Source organism: Trachymyrmex cornetzi, unplaced genomic scaffold (assembly GCF_001594075.2).
Source record: "Trachymyrmex cornetzi isolate Tcor2-1 unplaced genomic scaffold, Tcor1.1 scaffold536, whole genome shotgun sequence".
Lineage (NCBI taxonomy): Eukaryota > Metazoa > Arthropoda > Insecta > Hymenoptera > Formicidae > Trachymyrmex > Trachymyrmex cornetzi.
Genome location: NW_017299846.1, coordinates 6,203 through 20,028, shown reverse-complemented (window position 1 = coordinate 20,028; position 13,826 = coordinate 6,203). Strand labels below are relative to the sequence as shown.

Sequence of the window (13,826 nt, the reverse complement as noted above, 5' to 3'; positions counted from 1 at the left end):
AGGGTTAATATGACTTTTTCTGCAGAAGCGAAATCTGCAATAAAACATGGGGGTTTTCTCATTAAAAATTTTAAAGTTACCTACCCTTTCACCCCCAACAGATGGTAGGTGGGGGGTAGAATTTTTGTGTCAATGGATAGCTTTCTTGACAACATCGAATACGTACATTTTTATTTTTTTGATCCTTTGAGTATTTCTTGAGATATTTTAAACGTTTTAGACTCATTTTTTAATTTCGCTGATTACAGCGCCATCTGTCATCAAAAAAATGTTTGTAAAACGTAAAATTTATGTAACTTTTTCTGAAGAAGCGAAATCTGCAATAAAAAATGGGGGTTGCCATTTAAAATTTTAAACTTACCCTCTCTTTCACTCACAGCGGGTGAGGGTGGGGGGTCATGTTAGATGTCAAAAGATAGCTTTTTTGAAAACATTGAATACATATATTTTCAGATTTCTGATCCGATGTGTATTTCTCGAGATATTCAACCGTTTCCACACTTTTCGGACACCCTGTATATATACATCTGTATATATACATATATACATAAATATATCTGTATATATCTGTATATATATTCTGTATATATATTATTTCTCTTTCTTTAATCTTTATCTAACTTTCTTTAGCTTGAAACGACTGTTCATGCACTGTTTATAACTACATAAGGGGGGGTTTTTTAGGTGGTAGGCGAATCCCTCGGAGGTTACGGCGGAAATCGCGGTACGATTTGGACCGCGTTGGAAGTTAGTTACACGAGGTATTCGAATCCATCACACTCAGGTGGCTTGGGATCTGAGCATCTTCCCTTGCCGAGGGGACGGAGCCGGTGTACCAGTCTCCTTATCCGAGGGGGAACCGAAGCACTACGCAACCAAGCCAGGATGCATCGGTTCACATCAGTGCAAGATATAATGCAAGTATTCAGCAAAATTTCTCTGAAAACAGAACCAGGGTTTATGCAGAGAAAGAAGCACATTAGTAAAGGGGCTACCAAAAAGCAATGGAACGGAGAGCCCACTGAGAAAAAGGACGATCTCACAACCTCGGTTCCTAAAGGTAATAGCAGAGGTGTAGTCAAATGTTACGAATGCAATAACATGGGCCATTACGCGAAGGATTGCCCTTCAAGTAAACCGAAAGATAGGAAGATAATCAAAGAAAAGAAAACTGAAGCGAGTAGCAAACCAATTGGATTGGTGGAGGAAGAAACATCAGACAACCTATCAGCACAGGAGGAACAGAGTGAGGAAAGTCATTCGGAACAAGAAGACATTTGCTTCGTAGACCTGACGGAGGAAACGAGAGATGAATTTCAAGAACGGTCAAACTGGAAGCCGAGGACAACAAGCAGTATAAAGGTAAAGCAAGAATAGACACCGGCTGCCCAATCAGCTTAATCAAAACCAGCTGCATTGACGACAGCGTCATGAAGAAAGCAGGAGACGAATGGAATCAATACTGCGGTATCAATAAATCCAGGCTAAGGGTACTAGGAGTAGTAACGGCCAATCTAAAAATATGAGATGACCAATGTAAGGTAACAGTAGGGGTAGTGCCGGATGAAACAATGTCAACGCCGTTGCTTGTAGGTAGAGATGTATTAAAATTACTCGGATACAGTTTAACGAAAAGTTCTCAGTACGATAGAGCCGTCACGGAACTGTTTAACATAGAAACGGTAGGTTATAACGCGGTCGACAACATCCAGATCAATCAAAAGATCTCGCAGAATAGTAGAGACCAGCTTAAGATGATGTATAACGAGCAATATGTTACACCGCCGCGTCCGAAAGAGCATAAGGTATATTCTGAGGTTAGTATTCATTTAAAAAGTAGTCAGCCGGTTCAATTCGGGCCTCGGAGGCTAGGTTACGCAGATCAAGGAAAAGTACGCGAAATATTAAAGTCATTGTTAGAGAGGGAAATTATCCAGCCAAGCACATCGGAGTTCGCGTCGCTGATAGTACTGACGCGGAAAAAGAATGGTAAAACGCGTATGTGTATTGATCGCGCATTAAACAAAGTAATGGTTAGGGATAATTACCCGCTCCCCTTAATAGAGGATCTATTGGACAAATTAAAAGATAAATGTTTTTTTAGTAAATTGGACTTAAAGGATGGATTCTACCACGTAGCGATGGCGCCTGAAGCGATAAAATACACTTCATTTGTAACACCTATGGAGCAATATGAGTTTCTACAAATGCCATTTGGCCTGAAAATTGGCGTTTCCAGCGATTCGTCAATGAGGTAATGGCGGAGGTGATCGCGGAAGGCCACGTTACTGTCTATATGGATGACATATTGATAGCGACCGAAACGATAGACACTCACTTAAAGACGCTTGAAAAGGTATTTAGGGTGTTAGTACAAAATAAGCTAGAACTGCGTCCTGAGAAGTGCTCTTTTCTGTACAACGAGATATAATACTTGGGATATATAATTACGAAAGAAGGGGTGCACCCAACAGACAGAGGTATCAAGGCGGTGTAAGCCTTCCCGCAGCCCAAGTCTATCAAAGAAGTGCATAGTTTTATAGGACTGGCGTCTTATTTTCGCAAGTTTATCGAAAAGTTCGCTATAATAGCTAAGCCGTTGTACAATTTGCTCAGAAAGGATGCAAATTTCGCGTTCGGGATAGAGGAAAGGAGCACTTTTCAGACACTAAAGAATAAATTAATTAGTGCGCCTATATTAGCGATTTATAGTCCTAAGTTGCAGACGGAACTGCACTGCGATGCGAGCTCTCAGGGATTCGGTGCAATATTGTTACAGCGACAGGTTAACGGTAAATTGCATCCTGTTTTCTATTTCAGTCGACGAACGACCGAGCTGGAATCCCGATATCATAGCTTCGAGCTCGAGATTCTAGCCATCGTGTACGCACTGAGGAGATTTCGCAGTTATTTACAGGGAATCTCGTTCACCATTGTCTCCGACTGTAGCGCGGTGACGAAGACATTGGTGAAACGAGATATCAATGCGCGAATTGCTAGGTGGAGTCTCGAGCTACAAGAATTTGATTTCAAAATAAAACACAACCAAAGTTAGCGAATGAAACATGTGGATGCGTTGAGTCGGTCGTTGGTATCCTAGTAATCGAAGATAATCCGTTTGAATGGAATCTAATGGTTCTGCAGCACAAGGATTCAAGGGTAAAAGAGCTAATGAACAAGTTGAAGAAGGGAGAAGATCCCCAGTACGAATTGCGAAACGGATTAGTCTATAAGAAACATGGTAACCAGTTGCTTTTTGTTGTTCCGGAGCAGATGGAACCTCATGTTCTATTTAGGTACCATAATGAGATGGGCCATATTGGGGTTGGTAAAATGATGGAAGCAATAAAGAATACATATTGGTTTCCCCAGCGAAAAGCGAAATGTGAGGAACACATAAGACATTGCGTTAAGTGCATTTCGTTTTCACCGTCGAGTGGCAAACAGGAAGGTACTTTGTATCCAATACCGAAAGGTAAAGTCCCCTTCGAAATGATACATGTTGATCATCTGGGGCCGATGGACAAGCAAACGGCATGTAAGAAACACGTCTTAGTAATAGTAGATGCTTTTTCAAAATTTGTTCAGCTATGCACCATCAAAACTACTAAGACTAACGAGGTTATCGTTCACCTGACTAGATTCTTTCAAAATTATAGCACTTCTAAAGTGTTGGTATCGTGGTAGTTCGTTTACGTCGACCGAGTTTGAAACGTTTTTGAAACAGCGAGACATTCGGCACATCAAAGTAGCGACTGGTTCACCACAAGCCAACGAGCAGGTTGAGCGAATGAATCGCATCATTACTCCGATGATCTCTAAACTCAGCGAGCGTAGCGGCGGAAAACGATGGTATAATGTTTTGAACGAGGTCGAATACGCGATTAACAATACGCCTAATAAATCTACAGGGCACACCCCGAGCCAACTAATTTTTGGTATTGATCAGCGAGGGGCGTGTACTGATCACATTCGTGAATTTGTAGACAACAGCATTAATCCCTCCGAGCGAAAATTAAGTATCTGTCGCGATAAGGCAGCTAGTCAATTAGAAAGAGCGCAACAGTACCAAAAGGGGTATTACGACAAGAAACACAAAGCAACACGACGATACCAAGTGGGCGATTTAGTTATGCTAAGAAACTTTGATAGCACGCCAGGCGTCCCTAAAAAATTAACACCGCAGTATCGAGGTCCGTATGAGATCAAAGAGGCGTTAGGAAACGATCGGTATCAGGTAGAGGACGGTCAAGGATTTCAAAATGCGCAAAAGCGATATGCGAGGACATGGGCAGCCGCAAATCTGCGTCCCTGGATTAAGACTGAATAACAGTATTCAAAACGCCATACTATGCAGTAGCGTATAATTATATTAACGTAGAATATATAAGACAAATTATTTTGTGTGTTCAGTTAATAGTATATTAGTCTTAACAGTAGAGTCAGAATTAAGAATGTACTTGCGTTTGATAACCATGGTTTGGGGATGTAACGTCTGCCGAAATTTGCGCTCAGGCGAACGTCACGTTCAACGACGCCAGAGGCGTTGCCATGACAACGCGAACTGTCACGATTGCCGCGGAATTCTCGCGAACCGTGATCACGCGCTTAGAGCGTGATTGAACAGCTGTTGCGAGACCGTACTGCGCTTGCGCTACCTAATTTTGTTAATCGCGTGAAAATTTAATTAATCCAATAGCGCGACGAATCAGCACCCCATGATATTAAAGCCTAAATCATAGGAAACTAAGAACCTCGCTAGTATTCTCGATCTATCGCAGTATTCCGAGTAAATTAATAAATTCACCTCTTTTAAATTCAACAATTGCAATCGCAAATATAACTGCGCTGGTTCATAAAGCGGCTAATACTGCGCTTACGATCGAAAATATGTAGCTGAATTGCATCCGCAAGTGCACCAAAAGCTCCCAACAGAATCTGCGAAAGTCCGTTGGAAGCTCCGCGATACGAATAACGCACGAAAACTCTGTATCCAAAACTCTATTTATAAAAAAAGGGAAATATCCTTCGGAAATATAATGCGAAATATAACGCGAAATATAATGGAAATATAACGCGAATAAGCGCGCATAGCGACTGCACACTATGCAGCACAGGGGCGGAGCGCCTAAGAGGGCCCTGTCAACATTCAAATTTGACAATTTCCTCCTTTAAGACAGTAAAATTTAACAAAACCTCATCCGATCGAATTTTCTAAAACATTTCAAAAGGTTCAAGTAACTGTTGACAGGTCAACCCCTTTTCCCGCTCAGCACCACCACTTTTAACGTTATAAAAGCGCGCACCAGAGTCGCTCGAGGGAGAGTTGGAGATAGAGTTAGAGTGAGAACTAGTCTACCGATATTTTCAGAGAGTTTTTCGGAGTTTTTCGTCAGAGAGTTCTTCTTGGGAGCCAGAGAGTTTTTCGGAGCTTTAGTCTTTTCTTTTTCGAGTCATCATATCACTTATACTATCTCCCCCGACACTCCCCGAATCACCATTAGATTCACCGCGCCCTTGATTGTAGATGCCGAAAGAAAATCGCGCCGGTCGCGATAAGGCTCTCAAGCGCATGCAGCGGGAGTACTATTGGCGAGAAGAATTCGACCCACGTGAATTCGCCGACCCGCGCATCGTTCAGCCGCCGGGATTTTATCATCCCGTGCCTGGCAACTGCCAGGATCCGCCGCCACCACCGCCTCTACCCGCGAGACCGTTGCCAACGGTCCGAGAGATCAAGTCAGTCACCGGACAATTCCGTTGCACGCGCGACTTCATTTGGAGAAAACTTCAATAAACGCATGTTTTGAACCCTGCGAACCAGCGTTTTTCATTTAATCATTTTGTGACCGTTGACCTCCCTCTTAATCTCCGTAACCGTGATTACCGCCCTTGCCGCTCGGGGCAAGAATTACGCCGAGCCGTCGTTGGACGAGCCTACGCCGCGTCCGAGGGGCATTCGCACTCGCCCCCCGAACGTGACAGGGACCAAACCCTAAGTCAGGCTGGCCGAATGTAGCAATTGTAGCAATACCGACGGTAGAGATAGTATCGATCGAGGATGTAGCGAGAGGACGCGGAAGGATCGGGAATCAAGGAGAACCGCATGACGAGACATATACGGATAACGGCCGTTCATTAATAAAGGAGCTGATTCTACCGTGAAAGCATTGCAATCATTTAATTTCCCTCCCTATAAATCTCTTACACTATTAAATCATCTTCATCGTCATTTAAGTAAGGGAGTGATTTCCAAAACTTGTTTACGCATATTAATACAATTATCTTTTTTCTATCCATTTGATCGTATTTGTATTCCAATATTACGTGTCGTATGTCGTATACTGGTTAACGGTTTAATTTCGAAGCATTGTAGCGCTATTTTGACCGTACCCGAGTGAAGCGTTTGCAACTTTGAAAGTGTTCATTGACCGGGTCTAAAGCGTTAGAATAGAAAGCGATTGATGCGTTCAGTAAAGTCCGTTTGACCGCACCTAAAATGATAAGATCGCTTTAAAACACTTGTAAAAATAGATGAAGACTCTCTTTATCTCCCCTTATAGTCATTAAAGAGTCGAAAAAGGCTTGTGAAGTAAAAATAGGTCACGCATGCGCATTGAGTGAAAACTAGTAAACGTACTTTAAGTTCCTTTTATGACTATTTACTGATTGTTAAGGAAAATAAGGATAGTTTTCGTCCATTTTTACAAGTGTTTTAAAGCGATCTCATCATTTCATTTCATCCAAATCTCTTTATTTACAAATGGCATGTAAGAAAAATCAACATGTCGCTTGTGACATATTTCTCGCGCTTATGACGTCACAATTCAGTATAGCTGGTGTGAACCATACTCAGCCTTGAAGAGAATCTTAAACGGCAAAAAGATTTAATAGCAACTCATATTACGTCGAGAGATAACGATGGCGTCGACACCGACTGTCACTATAACGACGATTTTAAATTGGATTTCACATGGATAAGAATCTTTCTCCATCTTTTTTTTACATAGCATTCCTAAGTAGGAAGTGAGAAGCCCGCACAGGGGATTGTTGCCACTTAATTAAGTATATAAGGACCGAATGATTAATCGCAGTCAATCTCTAAACCTAAAAAGGTATCTGTTCAAGTCAGTCTAAGAAAAATCTGAGTAAAAACCTGTGTAGAAATTAATTAATTTTGAATTAAGTAATATGGTGATTAATAAATTTGGGACCAAAACTGTATGGCTCTCTTAAATAAATCGAACTCACTTGATATGGAAGTAATTCAACCAAAAGAACTTGTAGTAAAGTTTTTTAAAAATCGTTAAAGATAAATTTATTTTTAAATTATAGTTGATTGGTTGATTGAGTGTGACTTTTGATCCTTATCAATTAAAATCAATTTATATTTTGATTACAGGCTGAACATGTATATTTGGAAATCTGTCGCTGACGAAGATCTGCAGCAATAATCTAGAAAATTGGATATGCTGTCGAGTGATAAGTATTAGTGATAAATATATACATTATAGAGACGCCTTTCCCAATGACTTTGACATTGATATATGTTGTCTAGGTCATGATCCTGAGTGACATTGAAGAGGTTTTAGCCGGCGCTCATCCTTCGTCAAAAAGTTATTAACAAAAAAGATCTACTATATAACACGAAAATTCTCAGTTTTAAAATAAATTTCCTGCTTCAATATAGTTAAGAAATAAAGGTGGGATGAAAGTCGCTTCTCGTGGAAAGTCGCGCATCCCCTCGGCAGAGAAGAGGTGGGGTGAAAATCGCCTTGCGTGAAAAGTCGCGCACCCCTGGGCAGAAAGAGAGACGAGGCAAAAACCGCCTCGCGTGAAAGTCGTGGAAAATAAGAAAATAATTACTAACTTTGACTGTTAAGGGGGGAAGCCGGTCTAGAATTTTGAAAAAAATCGAAAATTTTTTTTTGTCTTAAAAGATGCTTTAGGGTCTTAAAAATAACATACCAAAAGATGGATGCCGGAAAAAATGTGTAAATGCCCAAATTTTCTGCGGCAGCGGCTCTCAGGTATGCCCCGAGCGCCTTTTATGATCCCGGCGCGCGCTGTAATTTTTGGGTACGGGTGCAGGTATACCGGCAGTCGAGAGAAGGGATTGCCCTCCGATGAATTTAGAATATACGGATGTCCCGGAATGTGTATAGGGATCTCTAATAGTAATATATATGTATAGAAAATGTGTGAAGCGTTAGTAAGCCGAAAGTCGACCGTTGAAAAGGACGCTCTTCTCACGACGCTTTTATGAATTCTGGCAAAGTGATAGTGGATATTGCTACAAGTATTGCTTCATGTGTCTTCAACGATGGACTAAGATCAATTTTGCACATATTCGATGTCATGAAGATGAAAATTGGACCAAACAGTTACAATGTGTACACGAATATAGATGCGAACCGTATCAAGAAAGCGGAACAATCACTCAGTTTCGGCGCAAAAGAAGCCCGCATGCAATTGAAAGCTTTCCGAAAGGAAAAAGAAGCCGAAGAGGTGATATAGAAGGACAATTGTACGGCGCAGGCATCGCAGATTAAAGGTATATACGAATTTAATATGATTTTATAGTACTTACAACTTTAAACGCGTTTTTCTCGAAATCACTTTTTTTGAACTGGCCGAAGACATAACTCGAGGAAATCTTCACCGATCCATACGAAATTTTGACAGTACATTCGAAATACCTTTCTCCGGAGACGTACGTAGGATTTTTTTTTTATATTGCATAGTTTTCTTGTAATCAACAATTTTATGTCGTTTTTTATAGTGAAAATTTTAACTTTTTATTCAAACGTGCACCATTTCGCGAAAAAACAAAATATCGAAAAAATCCTACGTACGTCTCTTGCTGTTGTTATATAGAAACTAAAAAAATTTTATTTTTTGTTCCAGGACCAAAATTAAGGAGGTTACGTCTTCGGCCATGGACCTACTGAAAAAAAGGCGTCTTCGGAGAAATGCTGGACAGCCGCCATTTTGAAATTAATTAACATAAAAAAAAATTTGTATTTGTTCTTTAAAACCTATATTATAAAACCTATTTCACAGATTTTCGGTTGATCCTTTTGTTGAGTCACAAAAAATTCATAAAATATGCCCATTTTTTCGCGCTCTAGACCAGCTTCCCCCCTTAATAATAACTAATAATATTTGAAGGATAAGCACCGCACAGTGGGCCAGACGTCCCGAAATCTTGACCAAAATATTGATGGATTGGCATAAAACTCGGTATCTAAGGGTTTTTCGAATCTGAACTCAAAATTTAGAAATTCAAAATGGCGGATCCAAAATAGCGAATCCAAAATGGCGGACAAAAAGGTTAAAAATGCTCCAATTGCTGTCAAATTTGGTACTTAAGAGGGCTTTTAGTCCTTAAACTAAGTAGTTTTCAAAGTCACTGATTAGTCCTTAAACTAAGTAGTTTTCGAAGTCCCTGATTTTGAATCTGAACTAAAAATTTAGAAATTTTGAGTTCAGATTTTTAGAATTATAAATGGCGGGTCCAAAATGGCAGAATAGAATGTTAAAAAAAATATCAAACCTTGACGAAAGATAGTATACTGTGATTTTCGAGGTCGTTGATTATAAATCTGATATCAAAATTACTGAAAAGAAAATGACGGATTCAAAAAACGGATTCGAATGTCAAAAGATTTTAGCAGAAATCGACATAAGGCAGTTTTCGAGGTTGCTTATTAGAGAGGTAGTAATAAGTAACGTCATTATAAATTATAATCTACATAAAACGATTTTACCCTCTGTAGGGCGCGAAGAGTTTTAGTGGTTATTTCACGATCATAAGTGTATCGGAAGAGTAAAAGTTATTAAATGTAATAATATAAGTATTCTTAGCATACATTTAAATTAAATTATTTAATTTTAAATAATTTATATTTCTTTAAATAATCATTAATAACAATAGTAGGACTTATAACAGATGTGTACGCAATAATTATTAACAATCATATAAAAATAATATTTCATGAAATTACAAAAAGTAAAAATTAGTATATTTTAAATTATGTATATACATATATATGAATATGTGTGTATTTATTATTTACTTTATTATGCATTTATTATACAAATTGTTTATTATAATAATTTACATCATTTTTAAAAAAATAATTTTACTTTTTAAACTAATTTGCTTGACACTCAATTTGTAGATGTATAAAAACGTCAGTTTTAAGCAAATACGTTTAAGAAAAAAAATAGTTTTAAAGATTTTAAAATTATCTGTGTGAGACAGCATGGATATATGCCAGGAGTATGCGTCGCGTGTTGCGGTTTGACATTTCTTTTAACATTCTATTCTGCCATTTTGGATCCGCCATTTTAAATTTCTAAATTTTGACTTCAGATTCGAAATCAGCAACCTCAAAAACCCCTGAATACTCAATTTAACAACAATTGGAGAACTTTTAGTACTTTTGTGTTTTTTTTAGTCACTTTCTCTGGTATTCTGGTCCGCGGGTGGCACCCAGTTGAACACGGCTCAATTGGACACGAGCCACTCACAGCGCTTGAGACTACAAAGTTTCTAAGCACCGGTCGCTGTGATTGGTGGTGTCCAATCGAGCCGTGATCAATCGGGATCACCCCCAAAAGAGAATGCTTTAAATCGTACTTCTAAAAACAAATCGACCTTCCTTATTTCATGGACATTTTAATTATGAAATAACATTCAAAACATTGGAGAATAAATATATATTACACAAGGAATGCTACTTGCGTCAAAACGATCAATCGGCAATTGTAGTTAACTTTTTAAATTAGAACGTATGTAGACACAAAATTAATAATCTCATTATTCTGAAATTTTGCATAAATGTACGTTTATTCCTTTAGATAACAATAATAACTTTTCTGAATCGAATGCTGCCAATGACTTTTGGCCACTTTGGGCCAGTTTTTGGGGTTTCCTGGCCCACTGTGCACCAGTTAAAATCTTTTCAAGGTCACTCAGAGTCAAAACCTTATATGTCAAGGTCATTAGGGGAGACTCCCCAAATCTACATACTTACCAATTAAATTTCTAATCAAAGTTTATTTAAAATATAATAAGCAGAAGCAGGACTATTAAATTACAAAATTCAAATAAACATCAAAAAGGACATATAAGAGTCAACGTAAAAAAATTTAAAAAAAATTTTTTAGATGTCACATAATAAATACAAATAAGATTTAATAAAAATTGAAAAACATTACATGTTTCGGCTTTTTATTAAGCCTTCTTCAGATGCTACTTAATAAAATTTTCGCAGTTCTTTAAGATATCCATTGTTTAGTCCATAATTTACGAAGGTACATGGTAACATTGAAAGTTCGATGAGTGCCTTTCAAATTTTGGTAATGATACAACTAGATTACTCAAATTATGGATAAAATTTCGTAGACTCAACCTTAAAAGTATTTTACACATTAGATTCCTAAAAGATTGTATTAGGCATAAGATCATACCACGACACTTAGAAAGATTGACAAATTGTAAGATTAATTTCCATCATCATAATTCTTCTCATAAATTCCAACACTACAAAGAAATTTTTATCAAGAAAACGTTCTTGACGGAACTTAATGACACTCACATAGAAAGAATGATTATTACAAAAAAAGGTTTTTTATTTGGCAAGCACATTGTCTTATTACTTACCTATTAATATTTGCGATAAGTTTCTAAATTCACAAGAAAAGTCTTGTTTTTTCTTTTTTGTCAAAGAAAAAAAAAGAATTACTTTTTTAATTGGCTATTAAACAAACAGAAAAAGTATATCCTTCGTGACATTAAACCTATAGGGTATACTCGACATTAAATCTAAGGTGTATACTCGAAAACGAAAAATTGATGAAGTACAAATAAACAGACAGTTCTGATTCGGACACAAACATTTCTCTCGATAACGATGATTGGTTGATCGGCGAGAGTGACGATGAAGCAGAAGGGATTCAGTAATCCAATAATAGGCCACAGGAAAGTGCTCAAGATGTGCTTTCAGAATCTGAGAATGAAAGTGTACCATTATCTGAGCGCTTGGATAGGTTCCGAAAAGATATGTCGTAGACTAGACAGTCTGAACAGTCATTACTTGAGCCAATACTTCATCCATTTACTGATTTGAATGCCGGTGTGCAATGTGACAGTGGTCTGAATAGGAACAGCAGTCCAGCCGAGATTTTGAAAAAGTTTCTTTCGGAAGATATGATTGAGATGATTTGTTACGAAACAAATAGGTATGCTGCAGAGACAAAAAATGCCTTGAGTCTTGCTAACAAACTGAAGCCGCAATCGAGAATACTAAAATATACAGAAACAGATCCTGATGAAATGAATACATTCCATGCAATAATTATTTTGATGGGAATTATACACAAACCATCACTTGCCATGTATTGGATCAAAGATACAATGTTAGCAACACCCTTTTTTTCTTCTGTGATGACATACAACAGATTCCGTCATTTGCTGACTCTACTATATTTCTCCGAAAATGAGGATGATTCAACAGATAAGCTTAGAAAAATTCGTCCTGTTTACGAACTTCTGGTTGAAAACTTCAAAGCCGTTTATAGACCAGGAAAAGATATAAGCATTGACGAATCATTGATACCGTGGAAAGGTCGACTAAGTTTTAGGCAATGTAATCGAAATAAACGAGCTCGTTTCGGGATAAAAGCATACAAAAATTGCGAGTCAAAAACTGGCTACGTTTATGATGTGAACATATACACAGGTAAAGATCGTGAAAATGAAAGAGCCCGTAAAAGAATAGACATATCTGGCACAGTAGTAAAAACATTACTTGGAGATCTCGCAGGTCAAGGCCGATCGCTTTACATTGACAACTGGTATATATTTCCACTTTTGTGCAAAGAGCTTGTCGATGAAAAAACGAATGTCTGCGGAACCGTGCGTGAAAATCGTAAATACATGCCGAAGGAGAACACAAAAAATCTAAGAGTTGGTGACATGACAGTTTGGTACACTCCAAAAATGGCTTTTCTGGCATGGAAAGACAAAAAAGTTGTTACGATGCTCACAACAATGCACAATCCAGTCATGATTGATACCGGAAAAATAGATAGGCACACCAAGAAAAAGATCATGAAGCCAAATGTTATTTCTTATAATAACAATATGGGAGGTGTAGATAAAAAACAGATCAGTCTATTTCTTCTTACGAAACGATTCACAAGACTGTCAAGTGGTATCACAAATTATACTTTCATTTATTCGATACTGCAATTTACAATGCTTTCGTCGTCTATAATCATCTCCACTGACTAAAAAAAAAAAAGACTTCTTTACAGTTTCGTCGTGCACTGGTAGCAGAGCTGTTAGAAGAGCATTGTGATCAACACACATCATCTAAGAAGTATCATTACAAACCCAAAAATCCTCTACGCTTGTCACATCACTATCCATCCTACATTTCAGACGATAAGAAGATGAGAAAGCGATGCACTGAATGTTATTCCAAAAAACAAAGGAAGGAAACATATTTCATGTGCAAAGAATGTGATAACGTTCCACTATGCGTGGTACCTTGCTTCCAAAACTATCACGTATGATGGTGTTATCAGGTAAAATACCGAAATATTTTTTTATTTGTTGCCCAAGCACATAGCTGGAGATTATAAATTGTTGAATACAAAAATCCTAAAAACATAAAAAATGAAAGAAAAAAACAATAGATACAGAAAACAAAAACAAAAAAAAGAATAAAATCATAATGGAAATAAAAATAATAAAAAATTTAAAAACGCCAAAAGCACCAAAAAAATAAAAAAAATACAAAAATTAAAAAAAA

General features: G+C 37.8%; 1 protein-coding gene across 1 annotated transcript; it reads left to right on the top strand.

Annotated features, from left to right (window-relative positions):
• Positions 1 to 8,364: 8,364 nt before the first annotated feature.
• LOC108765787 (piggyBac transposable element-derived protein 4-like) lies at positions 8,365 to 13,303 on the top strand. Its single transcript, XM_018514635.1, has 2 exons — positions 8,365 to 8,508; positions 12,080 to 13,303. The coding sequence occupies exons 1-2, from the start codon at positions 8,365 to 8,367 to the stop codon at positions 13,301 to 13,303; spliced, it is 1,368 nt and encodes a 455-aa protein (XP_018370137.1).
• The last annotated feature ends 523 nt before the right edge of the window (positions 13,304 to 13,826 follow it).